Genomic DNA, 21,062 nt, shown 5'->3' on the forward strand with positions numbered 1-21,062 from the left:
TACCCACTTCCATCAGACATAGCTTGTAATCACCTACTGTGGAATAGACATGAGCAATCACTCGAAGAAGAAAGGACAGTTACCTGTTCCGTAACTGGTGTTCCTTGAGATGTGTTGCTCATGTCTATTCCACATCCCGCCCTCCTTCCCCACTCTTGGAGTTGCTCCAGCAAGAAGGAACTGAGGGTCGGGGGAGCGTGCAGCTCCCCTTACAGCGTGCCTTGGTGGCGCCACTCTAGGGGTCGCAGCAGCATCGCTCCCCCTGTGGGTACTGCTGAGAGAAAAACTTCCAGCACCGGTGCACGTGGCGAGCACACACACCTACTGTAGAATAGACATGAGCAACACAGTTCGAAGAATGCCAGTTACTGAACAGGTACCTGTCCTTTTTGTGTTCTCGTGTTTTATTTGTAATCCATGTTGGAAAATCTCAGATTAACTTCTGGTTGTCATTTCTTCTTAAACATCTCCAAAATCCATATTTCTCTTATCTTTATTACTGAAATCTTTGTCTATTCTTTGGCTATCACTTGCCTCAACTTATTAGTCATTTTGCATTATTTTGTGATTTTAATTTATGGGGTAAATCCCTGGGACAAAGTGCAGCCCTCATCACTAGACTGGTGTCCCCTCCTGGTCATGCTGAGGATTAGCTCGAGGCAAACACCCACAGCTGCGGTCTGCACACTGGCACTTAGTCTCTGCTCCCACCTGGCTCCTCTCTCAGCTCTCAGAACTCCAGCATCTTCTTCTCAACTCAGCCCTCTGGCTAGATCATCATTTGTTTCCTGCTTCCAGGAGGGGATCTCTGTCCAACAGTTGAGCCACTTCCCCAGTGACGAGTTGCGGGGGAGGACCCAGGCCCACCCACTACTGCAGCCCCTAGTCCAGGGACTCAGTAAATAGCAGCCTTCTGCTGCTCCTCTCTAACCTCCATCAGTGCTGCTATATTTCCCTGGGCCACTTCCCCATGGCCCTAGCACCTGCTTCACCCTTACCTCAGCTGGGCTCCCTGAAGCAACTGACCCTACTCTGCCTTGCAGCTCCCTTTTATCTGAGCCTTTGGGGCCTGGATTGCTCCCTGCATCTCCTCCCTAATTGGCTGTACTTCAAACAGCCTCTCTGGGCTGCTGGGAGGACTTACTTCCATTGCTTCTTCCATGATTAACCCCTTTTATGCCTGTGTTGGGCAGACACCCCATCACAGATCCAGAGAATATGACGGACACCTTCAGAAATACAAAGAAAATAATTTGTTGTTTCATTCCCCTCTGATCTTTCCAAAATGTTGCTTTGAAAATCATTTCCATTTATTGTGCATTTTCCTTATCTACTCAAATTCTTTCACTGGCTATCATCACCTACCTCTAGTTGAGGCTTTTGTTTTCGCACTGAAGTCTCTGTGTAATTGCACTCATGCATACAAGTGTTGTCCTCCTTTTCCATAATCAGGCCTCTTTCCTAGCTGCTCCCTTTGTATCCTCCTTCCACTATCATCTTCATGTCCTCTTCCATGCTGTCCCTTTATGCCGGGAACAGTCCAATTTTTCTTGCATGTCTAATGACCATCATCTTTATTCTAATCTCTCCTTAAATCTTACTGCATCCATTAAGTCTTCCAGTAATGACTCAACATAGAGTAAATAAAGTGGGTGTGACCATTTTAAACAGACTGAAGATTTACGCCATCTTCTACCTTGGGACTTCATTTGACCATCTAGTTTGTTAGTACTCTCTTTGTGAATCTTAAATTGTTAACCCCTTAAGGCAAAGATAATGTTTTTGTAGCGTGCTGTACAACATCAAGCTGTCACTTAATAAGTAAGAAACTGTTAACATTGTTTTCTTTTAGAGAGGATAGAGTTGTACAATATGCATGCTCTTTTGCACAGTTCCAGGGGTGATTGTTCTCATCTAGAACAATTCTGAATATATTTTTATTAAGACATTTATGTTCTCTTTCAAAAATATTAAATCAAGATTGGTTAAAAAAAAAGTTGTTTAAATGATGAATAAAATATATTGCTGAAGGAAAAGAAAAATACTATGAGAAATTCATTATGCAGTTTAAAAACGGGGAGAGATCGTTGGCCCATCTGCAGCCCCTTTGCACTGTTCTTGGGGGGCATATAGAGGCTGGCCCTAAAGCCAGTTTAACCAGCTTCCTCTGACTTCTGTGGTGCTGGTAGAACATGTTTTCAGGACAATAAGTGGGAAAAAGCACCATGGCCAGGGTTGCTGTGATCTCGTGTTTCCCAGCTACCCAGTCAATCACTTGTGGGGGGCATTGCAGTTGGGAGCCACTTAGAGCCATGCAGGGGTCAAAATGGTTTGAGGAGGAGGGTAGAAAGGTGGTGGTCAGCTGCTTCAGCTGTATCAGGTACTTCTGCAGATTGAACCTAGTAAGAAGCATTTATTTAGTATTCTTGTGATAAGATTACATATTCATAATTTTTTGTTGTTGTTAGGTAACATCCTTCTAGTAGATGGAACAGCATGTGGAGAAATAAAAATCACTGATTTTGGTCTCTCTAAAATAATGGATGATGACAGCTATGGTGTGGATGGAATGGACTTAACTTCACAAGGGGCAGGAACTTATTGGTAATTTTAAGTTTGGACAGATGTTATTTAAACTATTGAAATTTGAACAATAAATGTAAAATCAGTTTTACACAGATATCTAGATTAAAAGCATTAAACGCAAAATGGGGGAAGGAAAAGGATTTATGTGCAACATTTAGCCTGTGGATCTTAGTGTTGAAGTAACATAATATTAGGATGCATAACATAATGTAGGATGCATAACATAATCAGATGTTTATAGGAGCACGAATAACTTCTGTAGTTATATTAGATAATCAGTTTTCAGATCTGGGGATCAGCTGAAGTAAGAGAGAATCACCCTTGCCCAGAGCATAGTGTTGCACAGTTAGGTGCAGTATGAGGGTTTTATTATTGGATTTTTTTCCCCCAGAGCGTTGGGTATTGGAAAAATGAAATTGGACTAGGAAGACCTTTGATTACTTCTAGTGTGGCAGTTCCTGTGTTTCTATTTTTACTTCTGTGGAAGTCAGTTTATACTTCACTCGTAATTTTCCAGGAAAGCAGCAGCCAGGATTTATATTTGGACATTCTGAAAGAATCACCATTTTAGTTCAGAATGTTATAAACATGTTTTCCAAGAAGAAAATATATATTAAACCCTTTGGCTTTTGGAAGATCATGACAGCCCTCCCAGGGGTGATGGGTTTGCATAGATGCTTGGCACTGGGAAATTCTCCTGGGAGAAATGTTATCAATTCCAAGAACTTTAATCCCCGAATCATCATCTTCTTCAGACCATGTATACACACACATTAAAATAATTCCTTTAGTCTTAAAGGTTCAGTTGACTGGAAAACTGACCATCCATACTATATGTGTAGGGGAAAAAAAATATAAATATATATATATATATGTCAATTTTTATTACATATGTACATACAGGATAAATATATACTGTGTCAGTATAAAACTGCTATGGAGTGTTTTCCAGTGTTGTGTATGTTAATTAAAATTTGTGCACTAGGTTAGACCCTTAGGAGGACCTTCGAGAATTAGGCATTTCTCACATGCGTACCTGAAACTTTGTGTAGTGACAGTGCAGCACATGTCCTAAACAAAGCATTTTAAAAAATGCATGCCTAAATACATTTCCCAAATGAGCGCAAGTGTAAAAATCTTATGGAAAAGTGAGACTGAACACCCTCTGACCTCTCACTTTGTGCAGAAGTCCAAATACTGTGAAGGGCATGGCCAGTTTGTCTTCATATGACTATTTATTTGAAAAATATATCTGGGAAGTGGAGGGTGTGCTTGCTTCTCCTGCTACTTAGAAAGTTTAAGGCCAGAAGGGACCATCAGATCATCTAGCCTGACCTTCTGCATATTACAGGCCACCAACACCATCCAGCACCTGCACGTTAAACCCAACAACCAAAATTAGACCGAAGTATTACAACCCACAGGAGACTCGCCTATTCAGTGTCACAGACAGCAAATAGGAGGGCTAAAGGCCCCTGTGGTGGCAGGGAAATGATTAAATGAAATACAACTAAGTAATCATAGCAAGTGACCCGCACCCAGACTCTGTAGAGGAAGGCAAAAAAAACTAGGACTGTCAAGCAATTAAAAAAATTAATGGTGATTAATCGCGCTGTTAATAATAGAATTCCATTCCAATATCTCGTCTCCAGCTGTGGGTCCTCCTTGACGCTTTAAAGAAAGGAGATAAAAACAGCCACCCAGAACATATGAGGGGAGGAGAATAATTCCTTCCTGACTTCTTCTGGTTGCCAGGTGAAACCCTGAAGCATAAGCTTCAGATGCATCAGACATAAACCAAAAGTGAACTGCAGAGAAATTGAGCCCTTCCCCTAACACCACAAGCAACCTCATCATACAGTAGCTCTCATAAATTTGTTCTGCTCTCTTTAAAATAATTAAGTTGCTTGCCCCCCACAACTTTTGGGAGGCTGTTACAGAACCTCATCCCTCTGGCAGTTAGAAACGTTCTTCTGATTTCCAGCCTGAATTTGTTCATGGGCAGTTTATATATGCTTGTTCTTGTGCCAACATTGTCTTTCAGCTTAAATAGCTCTTCGCCTCCCTGAGCGCAATCATATCCCCTAATGTATTTATAGAGAGCAATCATATCTCCCCTCAGCCTTCATTTTACTAGCCTAAACAAGCCATGTTTTCCCAGTCTCCTCTCATAAGATGCGTCCTCCATTCCCCTTATCTTCCTACTGGCTCTTCTCTGCACCTGCTTTAGTTTAAATTAATCTTTCTTGAACGAGTGACCAGAATCGTACCAGTATTCCAAATTAACTCTTACCAGTGCCTTACACAATGTCATTAATACTACTTTATCTCTACTGAAAATGCCTCACCTGATACTTCCTAGTATCACATTTGCCTTTTTCACAACTACATCACACTGGTGGCTCATAATCATCCTGTGGTAGACCCACACATCCAGGTCTCTCTTCTCCTCTGTCACTTCCAACTGATGAGCCCCAACTGAAGCAGAAATTCTTATTATTGGACCCTGAGTGAATGACTTTGCATTTTGTACCATTGAATTTTATCCCATTTCTGTCACTTCAGTCTTCAGGATCATCCTGATATTCCTGTACAATAATCAAGTCTTCCTCTGTAATTGTATCATCAGTAGATGTTATCAGCACACTTACACTTTTTGTGCCAAGGTCATTCATAAAAATGTTGATTGGCCCCAAGACTAATCTTTGAGGAACTCCACTAGTAATCTCCCTCTAGTCCAGTAATTCACCTTTTAGCATAACCCACTGCCTTTTCCCCTTCAGCTAATTACTTATCCACCTTACAACACTTGTACTGATCCCTATCTTCCCTAATTTAAGAAATAATTTCCCATTTGGTACTGTTGTCACATGTTTTACTGAAGCCCAAGTTTATTAGGTTTACTGCACATCCCTTATCTAAAAAATCAGTTATTTTCTCAAAGAAGGAAATCAGATCAGTCTTTCATGTTCTACCTCTGTTAACCCTTATTGCATTACATCCCATTTATCATTTACCTCTATGAATGTAGTTACTCTTTCCTTCACAACTTGATCTAAAACCTTGCATATTACTGAAGTCAGGCTAACAGGTCTGTAAATGCCCAGATCACTTGTTTTCGCTTTCTTAAATATAGATACGTTAGCTATTTTCCAGTTATATGGTATTACCCCTGAATAGGTAGATTTATTAAATATACTTGCTACCGGGCTAGCAGTGTCATGTGTCAGTTGTTTCAGTGTTCTGGAATGGAAATTATCTGGTTCTCCTGATCTGAGCATAATAAGATCTTTAAGTTTTCTTCTACCTGAGATGTAGTAATTTCCATTTCTTGACACTCATTTCCATCACATGTACATATTCTGTATTGTCATCCTTACTGAAAACTGAAGCAAATTATTTATTTCGTTTTTGAGCTGTATCTAGATGATCTTTAATCTTCTTCCCATCCACACTGCATAATGGCCCAACTTCATCCTTCCATAGTTTCTCTCTATTCATATAACTAAAAAACTTACTTATTTAAATGTCCACAACAAGAGCTAATTCAGCTTGACTTTTGGTAATTCTTGCTTTGCTCCTACTTTTTCTAACCTCCACAATATAGATTGATTGATTGATTTATTTATTTTTGGCTAATCAACCCCTTTTCTTATTCCCTATAGGTTCTTGGCTTACTCCTAACAAACTTTTTAGGTGGTTATTCATCCAGCTGGATCTGTAGCCTTTTCCTACAAGTTCTTTTCCCTTTTCTTATAATGCAAATTTCAGATAGTTTTGTATAGTTGATTTGAAGAAATTCCAGCCCACCTTCACATTTGTTTTTTCTGCTTTTCAGTACAGTTGATGTCTTTATGTAATTCTTTTAATTGACCAAAATCTGCCCTTTTACAATAAAAAATCATAGTTGACAACCAGGTTTTGATTCTTTTCATTTAATTTAAATTGAATCAGCCCACGAACACTCGATCCAAGGTTATTTTTTATGACTAGCTCTTCCTTGATGTCTTCACTGCTTACCAAAAGCAAGTCTAAAATTACATCAACTCTTGGTGGTTCAGTGATGATTTGAGGAAGAAAACTGTCATCTATCACAACCAGGATTATGTGGGTCTTACCAGTCTTAGTAGCATTTATTCTCCAATCTTTACCATTCCTAGAAGTATTTGTCTCTAATAATATTGGAAATCTTTGTGCACATATGCGAGTCTGACCATGGGGGTCTATAGCAGACCTCTGGTACTACTGTAAAAAGAGGGTCTTTTTGCGGTCCTTCCATAAAGTAAGTTTGACCCAAACAGATTCTGTTTTGTCCATACAATCACTTTGTATTTCTTTAGTGTACTACTTCGTTGACATACAATCCTTACCTTTATTCCTCTCTCTCTCTCTCTCTCTCTCTCTCTCTCTCTCTCTCTCTCTCAAACAGCATGTACCCTTCAATACCTGTATTCTAGTCATGAATGTTTCTGTAATCCCTGTAATATCTGGTTTCACTTCTGCACCAGTAGCACCAATTGCTCCATTTTATTGTCCAGACTCCTGGCATTTGTGTACAAGCATTTCAATTGTTTCCCACAGACCTCACCCGGTTTCCTTGCTTTGATGTTCCACTACCATTTACTATATCTTCATTTAGCTGATTTTCCTTTTCCTTTGTATTGAAGTGAGATGTAGAGATTTCACGAGTCTCTCCCAGTCTTGTCCTCTTATCTCCTAGTTTAAAGCCCTTCTTGTCAATTGTGCCACCTTTAATCCTAGAAATTGAATACCCCTTAATTAATGCTACTTGGTTTCAGGAATAAGCCCCACACCTATTGATGAAAAGAGGGAGCACTTTAGGGAATTGTCTTTGCTATGAAATCTAATCGTGTTAGAATATAACCTTAAAGAGTTAGTTAACAGTATACTGGCCACAGTTTTGTAGTCATTGTAGACAAGGATAAGTTAAATTCAGCATTGTCACTGTGACGTGGTTGAACAGAATCCAGATGAGCTGACACAATGTGAAATACAACTTTCCCTTGTATGCACTGACTGCAAAGTCATGGTCTGAAATGTGTTGGAACATGCTTTAACTAACTAATATAAAATGTTATAACCAAGACAAGCCCTAGGATTTGCTCATGGCAGCCATGGGGGGAGGTAGTAGGAAATGCCCTTGCTCTTGAAGACTGAGGATTTTAGCAGCTGTAGGGCAGGCAACAGCCAGCCTGAGATACCCCAAAGAACAAATTTACACTCTCTCCCTCCCTCCTGCATCCTAACTTCAATAGGTCAGTAGGAGACCCAGAGACATCCCACCAGTGTGTCTGTTGGGTGGAAATGAAGGCGGGGTATAAACCACCTCTTCTCTCTCGTGCAGTTGGGCACTTTTACTGTAATGATAAAACTGCCTACAGAACAGGAAAAGCAGTGAGTATTTTCATTGCCTATAGAAACTTCCTGGCTGGGATTTTTTCTCCCCAGTCCCTCCCTGTTCTGATAGGGCTTTTGGCTTTTCTGCTCTTTGCCATAGAAGCCCTTCAATCCTGCTAGTGGATTTGAAGAGTAAGTAGGAGAGTAGTGTTGGCTAGCTCATTATCTGCCAAATCTTCTGAGCACTTCGCCTCTTTTCATTAGTTTACCTGCAATAAGGCAAGAAGTCAGGTACAGTGTTGACTTTTCTGTTTTAAAATTAAGTTTGAGCCCCTATCAGTTCGGTAGCTTTTTCCGTTTACTAAGTTTTACATAATAGAATTTGTTTTTACCTTCTTCTTTAGCTAACAAAACACAGAACTCCCCCCTAGGAAATTATACACAAAACCCCTCACATTAAAAACCCGTAATTTAGGTTGCAAAGTCAAGCACTCAGTAGTTAGGAAACACTATATCTATTTGGCAGGGGGAGGAAGGTGGGAGAGAGAGACACACATTAATATTTGGAAATATTTATGCCAAATGAAAATATTAAATAATATGGATGTGTTTAGAATTAGTTTCACGCGTGAATCTCTCTACAACTTGCTTTTGACTTTTTTCACTTTCTAGTCACTGTGTCAGGCTAAAGATGTTCTCTAGTTCACAACGCTCTATATCTTGTGTAAATATTTCTATGTATACATTGTTTTGTTTCATTAATGTTTTGGTTTGGCCCTATGTTTTGGTATAATTTATCATTTGGTGTGATTCATCTTTTAAAATTACTGATATATTAATGTTCTGTTACTAGCATAATAATGCCTGTAGTCATTTATACTATAAATACACACAAAATCAGCTGACAAAATTTTCAATCTTGGGAGCCTAAAGTTGGTTGCTTAATTCCATATTTAGGAGCTTAAATAAGTGGCTTTATTTTTAGAGACATTAGGCACCTTGAACTATTTCTGATGTTGTATCTACTTAACCCTCTCAGTATTACTTTAGGGGGATCTATATTATAAAATGTTGGTCCTTGGCCTCTAACTAGTCTGAAATGCCATGTGCAATAATTACATTATAAATTAATACAAGATCAAAAAATAGTAGGATCCATGACCTTTATGCCACTACTAAGTTTCAGCACGTCACATTGCTAAAATGATGGGACTTTCTTTAGAAGCTAGCTGTTTTCTATCTCTGAGTATGTCTCGAAAAGGTTGATTCATAGAAGGAAATGCTATAAGATAATTTAAAGTAGGAGTTATTTTATAAGGAATTTATGTAAATTGTCATGTACGGAAGCTGAATGTCTATGTTCATTGTATCTCTTGTAAACTTTTCACTACCTACTGTATATACTATACGGTGTATTTTCATTTCATTGATATACAATACATTGCAGGAGGTTATCAAGTGTGAAGAAGGGACAGTAATGAAAGGGTTACATAAGCTTTAATGTTGATAGATGTAAAGTACTGTATAGTCATTTTTAAAGTTTTCTGCTTCTATAATAAATAGAAAACAATCTTGTGATTTACATAGATGTTTCAATAAATACATATTTAATTTATTTACCTCTTGTGAGAACAGGCAACAAAAAGAGGAGTATATATCCAGTCTAGGGCCCCAATCTCTAAATCTCAGGCAATAGTTATTTTGCCCACTCCTAGGAATATGCAATAAAGAATAGGGTCTATTTTATTTAACATTAACTTCACTTTCTAAAAATTGAAATCTCACTATATAGTTGATTAGCTCTATTATCTGCGTCTGACACTATGGAATATTGAAAATTACAGTGTCACTCTTGATTTAAAAAAACAAAACAGGCTTGAAATAACTGTACCAGTGTTAAGGAATCAGGTGCAGTCAGATGTATAATTTTGTGTTTGAACATGATATAAAGATTGTAGGTTTACTTGTAGTGACAGAAGGTTTTGGTTTTGCAGGTACTTGCCTCCAGAGTGTTTTGTAGTTGGCAAAGAGCCACCAAAGATTTCAAACAAGGTTGATGTATGGTCAGTTGGAGTAATCTTTTTCCAATGTCTTTATGGAAGAAAGGTGAGACAAAAATGTGTGTAAAAACCATGTACAGCTTTAAGACAAGGTTCTCTACTTATATCTCCACTACACACTGAAATTGTGGTCACAAAGACCTTATGTTACTTCAGTTTCTGAACATTGATATTATGTTCATTGATACCTCTTTCAAACAAGAGGTAGAGGAACAAATAGTCTAGCCTGACATAAAAATGTCGTTTTACTTAAGTGTTACTAGATATTTTTGTGAGCACACAGACAATTTAAAATAACATAAATTAGAATGAAGATATGTTGTCACTGAAATTGATATTTGGATGCTTCATGAGGAAATTTATCTGAATTTATTTTTCAGCCATTTGGTCATAATCAATCGCAGCAAGATATCTTACAAGAAAACACAATATTAAAAGCCACAGAAGTCCAGTTCCCAGTTAAACCTGTTGTAAGCAATGAAGCCAAGGTAAATTTTCTTAGAACCTAATTAAGTAGCATGAAGCAAACACTAAATTTATTGATTGGTTTTAGAGTATTTACTTTAGAAGCAAGCTATAAAATTACCACTAATTTAAGAATATCATCTAAGTGGGAAAGACACAATGGACAGGTATACCTGATTACAGCCTCTCTTTACAGTTTGAAATTATTTCAGTTTTTTGTACAATATATCTCTTTTGGGACTTATCCAAGATCAGATGTCCAAAAGTAATCTGGGAAAGACTTACTTCATCATTTTACATTTGCCTATGCCTTTCCTCCAGAAGGACTCCAAGATGCTTCAAACCAGGCCTTCTCAAAAACTGTCATCACTGATGCTGTCTGGTTTTGGTGTTTATTCCCTAGTAGACTCTGGTTGCTTCACTGTATTAGCTAATTAAGTCATTTTATAAAAATTTTGTTTTGTAACAGGCTGCTTCTGAAAATAGTGAATGTTTGTTACCTAGTTTTCTCAATCTGAAGAACCAGCTTCACTGCTGGAATGCACCGGGAAAATGCCTTCTATCATTGCTCCCTTTGAAATTCATAATGTACCAGTCACATTACTCTAGGCTGGTTAAGTAGTACATGTTCTCAAGATCAGATCAACTTCATGAGGGACAAGAATATCAGAATAGTTGGGCTGCCATAGGGCATGCAGAGCAGAGATCTGTACATTTAAAAACACCATACTGTTTTCGGACTGGAAGAAATGTCTAACCCAGGGGTTCTCAAACTGGAGGTCGGGACCCCTCGGGGTCACGGGGTTATTACAGGGGGCATCATGAGCTGTCAGCCTCCACCCTAAACCCCGCTTTGTCTCCAGCATTTATAATAGTGATAAATATATAAAAAAGTGTTTTTAATTTATAAGGGGAGGTCGCACTCCTTGCTATGTAAAAGGGGTTGGGTTAGTACAAAAGTTTGAGAAATACTGGTCTAATCCCTTCTGCCTGGACATATTAATCAAGATTCTACAGAGAAGTGAGGCTAAAAGGAGATTCCAGTGACTTTGGTGATTATAGCTGTGAACAGCTGTACCATAAACTAGGTTCTAGAAATTGGGGGAGAAAATAAGTTGGAGGTACTTGATTTAAAATTGTTCTTATGCTTACTCTGGATATTAGTGACCTGTCTCAAGCAAAGACTTGATGCTGGTTCAAAATAATGCTATAGGAAAACAATTGGGTGCTACTTCCAGTGTTCCAAAACAATTAATGCAGGGGTTGGCAACCTTTCAGAAGTGGTGTGCCGAATCTTCATTTATTCACTCTAATTTAAGGTTTCACGTGCCAGTAATACATGTTAACATTTTTTGAAGGTCTCTTTCTATAAGTCTATAATATATAACTAAACTGTTGTATGTAAAGTAAATAAGGATTTTAAAATGTTTATGAAGCTTCATTTTAAATTAAAATGCAGAATCCCCCGGATCGATGGCCAGGACTCAGGCAGTGTGAGTGCCACTGAAAATCAGCTTGCGTGCCGCCTTCAGCGGCGTGCCATAGGTTGCCTACCCTTGAATTAATGTAGCAATGTAAGGAATTGGGATCCAAATAGGAGAAGTAGGAGCAATGTGGAATCTTGTTCAAATAAGTAAGATTCCACCTCTGAAGGTTAAGAGGGCAAAGTAGACCATAATTTAATAACTGTAGAGACTTCTTTTCAAGAAGATGTGAATCTTTTTGGAATGAGCCTTTTTTGTTATGGTTTGCCAGCATACATTTCTGTTGGTGATATTCTTAAAAGGAATTTCATATTAAGCAAGTTACAGTTAGGGGGTCAAGGAAAGTTTATGTAGACATTTCAAGAAGAATTGTTTGTCCTGTAATTTTTGTTCTCAGTTTGGAAAAATTGGGTCTCTTGTATTCAGTTAATGGACACAGGCACATACAATAGGAGAACAGCATGCGACTGATAAGCTTACATTTTTTAATAGTTTATGCCCCATACCTTTTAGTTTGACCCTGATGGTTTTTTGTGATTGAACTTATTGAAGGAAAACATGAGGCAACAGCTATTTAAATGTGGTTATAGTCAGAAAATGGCAATTTATTACCCTCTTTGTACTCTGAGTAGTATTTGCTGCCATTAGTGACAACAATTAATTTTTACTTATCTTTTACTGTTATTAGCATCGATTAATCACTATACCTATATAAGAGAGATGAATTCTTTTCTGATGCGCACACCATCATCAAGTGTAAACTAACATGCATTTGCAGACTTTCTATTGATGGCAATGTGGAAGCAAGAAAGAAGCCAGATTGACAGACCTGGCAGTTGGAAAAAACACGTTGTAAACTGAAAATTTGATCTAAAAATTACTGAGATTAAATAAACATACATATTCTTGATGATATTTTACAGTCAGTGTTCAGTATGTGACTGCACTTCAAGGTCCTCATGTCATTTTCTTCCTATTTATGTTTAGCTGTCTTTTACATTATGTTGTTGTTCCTACGGTGCTATAGGTGCACAAAGATTTAAAAACTAAACCCTGCCCCAAGGACCTTGCAAACTATTTTCAATAATTCATTAATTTTTTAAAATATTAAAATGCTAAAAGCCAAAAATGCCTAAGAACTGCTGAATATTAATATACATACACATACATTTGCATGATTTTTTCCTTTATTTTCCAGTAGGAAGGTAACATATGCTCTTATATAAAGACTTGCACTTATTGGATATGCAGTAGTTACAGTAAATTATGATGATACTGCTATGTACAAGTCCAGTTTCTATGAAATTTGCATCACTAACATGCATGTTTTTCTTTGATCTTCAGTCTCTATTTTAGGACAAAGGGTAAAAAACGGAATTGCTTTATCAGGGAAAGGAGGATTTTTCCCTAATCCTCCCACAATCTAATTACTTAACTAAATACTAATTATTTTTTTCATAGTATGTTAATTAAATCCATAGCACTGTGTGACAGGGTTAACGGCCTGTCTAAGAGGGAGCAGGATCCAGTACACATGCTATCAGGTTTGGTTTAGGGGAAGGCACTGGGGCCTTATAAAACGGGAGATAGCAGCAGGGGAAGGATGGCTCTCCAGGACCTCTCTCAATCAAGGGAGGTAAGGGTGCTGCTAGAGGAAGCTGCCGGAGAGGCTGCAAAGAGAATGAGACTCCTGAAGGAGAGAATAACTAGGGGAAGATCAGGACAGCAGCAGTGGAGGGTTGGCTGCTGACTCTCTCTGAGCCAGAGAGAGAGAGTTGAAGAAGGCTGAGCTCTAGTTAGGAAGGGCAGGTAGTGGTTGCTTAGTGCAGAGCAGATTTAGAAAAAAGAATAGCTCCAAGATTGGCCGAAGACACCAGAGCTGAGTATGAACATTTGTGTTGTGGTGATGGACTTTATTTTGGGACTTAGAGGATCATTTGTGTTAATGTTGTTAAGCTTAATAACTTTTTGAATCTCAATGTCCACTGTTGTTAAATTATTTTCTGATCCTCCCTCATGGTTTCCCCCAACTGTGAAACTTTAAATCAATTAAAAATTGTGGAGGAGGGGTTTAAAAATAAATATTATCCACGGAAATTATTTTTTTTTAATCACATTTTGTCAGGCCTGGTTATATAAGGTGGGGTAAGTAGGTTGGGGGCTGGGAGTTAGCTGTAAGGGGATTTTCCAGACAACTTTTTGTAGATACAGGATGCTTAGAGGTACAGCGCCTTTCCAGCCTGGCATCCAGCACCATCAAGAGTAGCTTTTTGCTAGATTCCCTCATATCTAGGCAAACCAGTGTGATAAAACCTTAACTTACAGAGGACAACTAGAATGGAATAGTTTAATCAACTTCTCATCTGATTCACAGTAGAATTTCCTACAGTTTCCACAAAGGAAAGTTACAGAAATCTTCTAAATTCTGAAGATGCTAATTTCTTTCATGCCATATGAACTTGTGAAAATATATTTGATTGCACAGTCAATAATCCTAGCACAGTTTGACAGCTACTTAATTTCACTACCACAGAGCCTCCCAAATTCAATCTTTCTGAAATGGACCAAGATGATTCCTTCCCACCCACCCACCGATGCCAGTATCCTATTTCTGGAACAGAAATTATTTCAAACCACTAATGTGTTAAAAGATGCTTGTTTTCATGTAAAATGTGGATTCCATAGTTTGTCTGTTCATGAAGTTTTTCAAATAAGATTGTTTTGTTTTTTTTTAAAGTGATACTAGATTTGTTGTTATATGCTGGCAGATTAACAAGTATGTTAACAAGTGCCATTGAGGAATGGTTGATGTAAAGTCAAGAGTAAGGGAAGAGCAGAGCACAGAATCCGAACTTTAAATCAATATAGGTGGTGGGAAAGGTAGTGAAACATTGCCGTTACAAGCTAATATTGTCATAGAAATGCCAGAGGCTTCACTGGAAGTTGCCATAGAATTCTGTCTGCTCTGCATTTGCTGTAACCTTCCTACCATTTTGACATAAGTGTTGCAGAATTCTGGGGACCCACTAGTTAGTTACAAATTACATTGTTCTTCTGAATTGAGCTGCTTGAAAACAACAACTCTTCTAGAACTTCAGACTGTTTAGAACTTGTTAAATCAACTGGAGGAAGAATTGGCTTATAAGCAGCATTCATTTTATTTGGAAGAGTAGTAATTTTTCCCCCCCTGCTTTTCTAGGCCTTTATCAGACGCTGTTTAGCATACCGCAAAGAAGATCGATTTGATGTCCACCAGCTGGCTAATGATCCTTATCTTCTCCCTCACATGCGAAGATCAAATTCTTCAGGAAACTTACATATGACTGGGCTGGCAGCATCCCCTACGCCACCTACTTCAAGCATTATTTCTTACTGAAATTTCTCCAAGTGAAGACTGGCATGATATATTTATAGTTTCCAGATGGAGACTAGTTTGTGAGCATTTGAGTGTTTTTACACAAGACAACTTTGATTACTGTGTTTTCAGACTGAAGTCCTCCTGCTTAATGTCCATTTGTATGATGGGAATGGATCATGGACTGTGAATAAATATACCCTTCTGACTGTAACCTTTAAACATTGAAGAATGACACTGCTTGTTGCACACAAATCGATGTGCTGTGTTTAAGAGTAAAGAAAAGGTTTGGGGTTTTTTTTTTGGGAACACTGTAAATAATCTTTTTAATACTTATAAAGTATATTTGGTTGATACTGGAGAGTGCTAACATGAAGGGTAGTTTTTCATTATTTAAATAAGAAAAGTAATGGACAATTTGAACACACAGGAAAGGTTCAGTGTCTGGACAAAAAAAACAACCACCCTACTTCCCAAGTGGTTGAAACCAAAGTAAGAAGTGAGTGTCACAGCTGTATTCTGTATTAAGCTTTTCTGAAAAAGTTATAATCTTTTGTTTAGCTATTTGGTCTTATTAAAGGCTGTACCTCAAAACCCATGTGTTCTCGTTTCACTGAGATTTGAAGGGTGGTGCATAGTTTCTGATATATTATCCCTCAAATAGCTAATTTTGAACCCATCTACATTCTTTACATTTATAATACTTGTCACAAGTTTTGACAATGCTGCCACTTTACAGGCCTTTGAGAAAACTAAATGATAGCATATATCCAAATGCAGACAGGTTATGTATGATGTTCTATGCAGGATAATGATGAATTCCCTTCTAATGCTATTGTAAATTGTTGTACAGAGGTCATATTTTCAGTTATTAAATTTCAGCAACTTATTCCTGTACAAATGTTGAAAGTATGGCTTTTTCTAATTGGATATTGTATTTTTTTTAAGTCTCCTTGAAGGCGCTTTTAATTGCTGCTAAATTATGTTGCTTTTACTTTTGCAAAGAATCAAATGACCTCCTTGAAGTGCAAGTCAGCTGTACGTTATAGAGAGACTAAAAGTAGATGATTCATTAACAATCGAGGCATGTAAAAGAAATCTGTGTTGGGCATATACAGTACAGTTCTTTAAGTCCGTTTCTTGTGCTCTCAACCTGTGGAGCACATTGATACTAAATGTAGAAGTTGTTCATGGTTATTTTCTATTTCTGGAAGTTCCTATCAACAAGGAAATGTTTCTTGTGGCTTGTACAGAGATTTTAAAATGTGAAACATTTTCTAACTGCTTTGTATGGTAGAAACTTATTTTTCAGAACTCTCTCTTACGTACATGATTCCTTTTACTGTCCCATTCATGATGCTGAAAACCTAAATGTAATTTTGTCCATGCTGCAGAAAAAGGAGGCTGTATTACCACAGGTCTTCATTTAATATTGTACAGTTAAACTGTGGCTCTTGTTTTTGATGTTGCAAGCCATTTTGTTTTCATTGTACATAAAGATACATTAACTGTCTCTTTAAGATGCTGCTGAAAATGTAGAGAATGTAGCCAAAACAGTAATAAACAATGACAGTTGAAATTTCAAGTATGTATAAAGTTATTGCATCTGGGGAATCAGCTTGGCCACACCTCTTAGACACTGCTAAAAGCAATTATTTTGCTCACAAAAAGGCCAGTAGAACTTAAATCTTTAAATACTTGAAGGGTCCCAAAATATTTCAGACAACAGTGGTATTGAAGTAAATTGCTGCTGTTCTTTCTTACAGAGGCATTTCTGTGGTGAGTGGGGCTCGTAGAAGTCATCTTAAGTGAAGATTTCAAACTACTCTTTCTTTCCAGCAGAAGAAAACATAACATTTTAGGTCGAAATAGTGACTTTTCCTCCTCAGGTGTACAAGGAGACCTCCTCTCCCCATTGTACCATCCACACTGCAAAGAAACAGCCATTTCTCTTGCTGTCTGAGCTCAAGTGGTAGGGGGCATAGCTAGAAATGTTCTAGGTACTGTGAACCATTGTGTTACCTTCCTGCACCATGTCTGTACTGATGTCTGCAATTAACACAAGGATTATTTTTGCTTTAGCGGAAAAAAAAAATACAGGATTGAGTAAATTGTATTGTTGTTATTCAGATTGTGTTAATTATGTATTACACCTATTATATTCTAGTGCCTGGAAGGCCCTTTAATAAGGTACAGCCTGTTCTTGCCCGAAAGAGCTTACAATTTCATGAATGTTGTTACTTAACAATTAAGTTTTCACACATACTGAGCCTTGAGGCTCTGGAACATCATCTGCCCCCAGGAAGAAGGAATTTGTTTGTTAATTACAAAAGTACCAGAATTTAGATTTATTCTATATGGACAAGGTGAGTTTTTCCTGATGTCAGTTCAGAATGTGAGATGCTGTGGTGGAACATATCACAATTGTTTGTTCTTCTATATTTTGGAAGTTTTTATACCAAACATTTATGCAGCTCAGAGCCCTGGCTCTGTAATATATTCTGTTCTTTTCACAGAGCTTTCTCTTCTGGCTATATCATCACTAGATCCAGAGTTAGTGTATTTTAACTATTATCCAGGTGGCTTTTCTACATAGGCTCTTCCTAGCCACGTACCATAGAAAAGGTGCTGCAGCCCCAAACAGCACACAATCAAACACCAACTTTGTTTAAGCAAAGTTTGAAGCTGGGCATCAGTGGCTCCTGGTGATTTATTTTAATACAGTGATTTTTCTTTCATCACTTTTACACCTGTGTAACTCATTAGCTTAACTGATGTTACTTCTGATTCACAGTGTCACATTTCGGATCAGAATCAGGCCTTACAGCTCCCCCGGGCAGTTCAATGGGACATTTTGATCCCAGAAATGGCTAAATAAAAATAAAGGTGATTGAAAACTGGCTAAGGGTAACAGGAGAGTTTGAGCTCTGTGTGACCTTTTTATGTACCTTTCCTCGCTCTGAAGGCCAGTCTATATGGGAAGCCACAAGAAGGAGCTCTGCTTCCACGTCCTGTCTCATGTTGCAGGAGATGGGGGAAGAAAAGACTATTTGATATGGGAAAATGCAGAAACTTTTAAAAATAAAGATGTTTATCAGGAACAGCACTGTACTATAGCTTTGATGTACCTAATGGAAGGTTGAGAATGAAGATTTGCTTTCCTATTACTGTACTGCTTAATGACCTAGAAGTCAGTGTGTCCTGTCAATGACCGATGCCCATTCAGTTTCTTTTCAACTCATTAGAAGGCAAATCTGTTTGACTTTTTACACCTCTTTCCCCCTCTGCCCCCCAAAGTTTATAATAGTAAAAATGATCCCTGGACTGGAGAAAGCTTTGGGATTCTTCAAGACTTAAGGTGTTATATAAATCTGGGAGAATACTGAACTGGCATAATATATCGTTTTTACATATTCTTTCACTGTGTACATGGAGTCATTTTATATTTGCAATAAGACAAACCAGTTTTATCTCAAGTTAGTACCCTCTAGTGCAGTGGTTCTCAAACTTTTGTGCTGGTGACCCCTTTCACATAGCAAGCCTCTGAGTGCGACCCCCCCTTAATAAATTAAAAACACTTTAATATATTTAACACCATTATAAATGCTGGAGGTAAAGCAGGACTTGGGGTGGAGGCTGACAGCTCACAGCCCTGCATGTAATAACCTCACGATCCCCTGAGGGGTCCTGACCCCTAGTTCGAGAACCCCTGCTCTAGTGCCTAATGTTCAGTAGAGTATGTTTGGGGGGAAATTGTTTGTACTGACACTTGTAGCTTCAAGTGTAGCTTGTGATAGAGAATGTCACATGCATCTGATACTCTGCATGTGTATGTTCCTAATTAGTCAATATACATTTTAAATTTTTTACCTCTGTATTGATCTGTCACTAAAATTTTTAGATCATCCTCTGACTTACTAGCAGAAAAAGAGAAATTAAATAAATGTAGGCAACATACTTTCATAATGAACCTAAGAAAAACAAGTCTAATAAATCTCAAAAGTAGTCAGATACAGAATTTTTGCATTCACCTAGAAGTGTCAATCAGAAAAGCTGCACATTGTTAGCTGTGGTTAGTGTTCTGTTACAGGTCACATTAACCACAGTTAACAATGGTTGGCTTGTCTCACAAAACACCCTTTTCAAGCTTCTCAGAGATGCCAGAATAGTCTGTTTGGATACTAATATCAGATTTGTTCAAACCGCAGTGCAGAACATTATGTACCATATCTTATTGTACAGTCAGTTGTTAGACACAGTGTTCAGGAAAACTAGTTAATGTTTTAGTTTGCCCCAAGAACCTCAGCAATACCAGCAAGAAGACAGGAATTGTGTTGCATTGCTGGCCTCCTGCCCAGATCCTATTGACTGCACACACTATGGCTATTAGTGAACTGCTGCATAATTAGTGGATCTTTCAAGAATTACAAAGCTCTGAATGCTTTCGGTATGCAAGTCATGCATGATGCTAGGTGCAGAATCACTGATGTAACAGCAAGATTCCCTGGAGGATGCTATATTTTAGTTAAATGAAACATAAAAATTAGCAACCCCTAAAGACTTAAGAGGTGGTTGGCAAGGTGTGTTTAAAATTACATATTCTTGATACATGCTATAAAGCTGTTAAGTAGCCATGATGTGCATTGATCAGACTTTACTATCTATCTAGAAAAACAAAAACGGGGGGCAGGGGGTTGGAGGAGAATGGATAAACTTAAGGGCCAAGAACAATAACATAGGTGTGTCTCTACAAAGCTCACCTCAGCAGTATTGAACTGTCCTGTTTGTGGCCAGGTGGCAGTAAATACGAGCCAGACTCTGCCCTGTTTTTCCATGGTAAATCCATGCAACCTCCGTAGAGTTACTCTAGATTTACACAGATATAACCATGGTTAGAATGTGGCTCATTTGTGTGCAAGAAAGCAGCTACACCAAGCTGTCGTCTGAGACAGCATAGGATTCTTATCATCGTCAGATGTTAAAAAGATGGTAACAGAGTTTAGGTGACGGATGTTTACCATAGTGTCAATGCGTAGAGTTATATGGGTTCTCATGGAGTCCTGCCATTTATGATCCTTATGTGGCCTATTTACTAATGTTGGCTGAGCTTGTTCCAGAATTTAAGGATTTTTCTTAAATATTCATTTTATTTTATTTTATTTTATTTATACTAAGTAACAAAGAAAGGCAGGGGAAATTTCATCCAGAGAAACATTCACTGGTGGTGTCAATAATCCATTGAGATGTTTCTCTTTATTGTGCAATGAAGATGGACAGTAAGGGAGCTCCAGAGGTTGGTTAATAAGTTTATTGCATGTACCAGTAAACAAGTATCTTTTTCCTTTATTCTGATGGTGTCAACTCTTACAAGATGTCACCTCTGGTGCAGTTTTAGGACCCAGTGTTATGTGTGTGTACTGGATAAATAGAAATGATGGTCTAATGGCCTATGGATCTTACGAGGGAGCTGATGGATTTTCCTGCATGGCTCATGCTGGAGTCACAGGATCCAGGAGTGAGAGTTCTGCAGGAAGGTATATTGGGAGAAGTGAACTTACAGGAAAATAATTATTTTTTAAAATTATACCTTAAATTCAGAGTGAATATTTTAAGGGGTGGCTTAATTAATGGATTTGCATGGTGTTAGAAAGGTCATTATTAGTACCACTTTGGTGCATGCATGCTGTATATCCCACGTATGCAGGGATTGAAATGCCATGGAAGAAGGAATCATGCTGTGTTTACCAGATTTGC

The 21,062-nt window shown here is 38.1% G+C and overlaps 1 protein-coding gene across 4 annotated transcripts in view; it reads left to right on the forward strand.

The window, feature by feature from the left end:
* TLK1 (tousled like kinase 1) overlaps positions 1–16,893 on the forward strand; it is a 146,524-nt gene extending 129,631 nt beyond the window's left edge. For all 4 annotated transcript variants that reach the window (XM_050916702.1, XM_050916703.1, XM_050916701.1 and 1 more), the window contains 4 exons: positions 2,469–2,604; positions 9,939–10,050; positions 10,385–10,492; positions 15,153–16,893. In XM_050916702.1, the coding sequence (XP_050772659.1) occupies positions 2,469–2,604; positions 9,939–10,050; positions 10,385–10,492; positions 15,153–15,329 (533 nt within the window). In that variant the 3' untranslated portion in view covers positions 15,330–16,893. The remainder of the gene's footprint in view (positions 1–2,468; positions 2,605–9,938; positions 10,051–10,384; positions 10,493–15,152) is intronic.
* The last annotated feature ends 4,169 nt before the right edge of the window (positions 16,894–21,062 follow it).

The sequence above is a fragment of the Gopherus flavomarginatus genome, chromosome 10 (genome assembly GCF_025201925.1).
Source record: "Gopherus flavomarginatus isolate rGopFla2 chromosome 10, rGopFla2.mat.asm, whole genome shotgun sequence".
Classification (NCBI taxonomy): domain Eukaryota; kingdom Metazoa; phylum Chordata; order Testudines; family Testudinidae; genus Gopherus; species Gopherus flavomarginatus.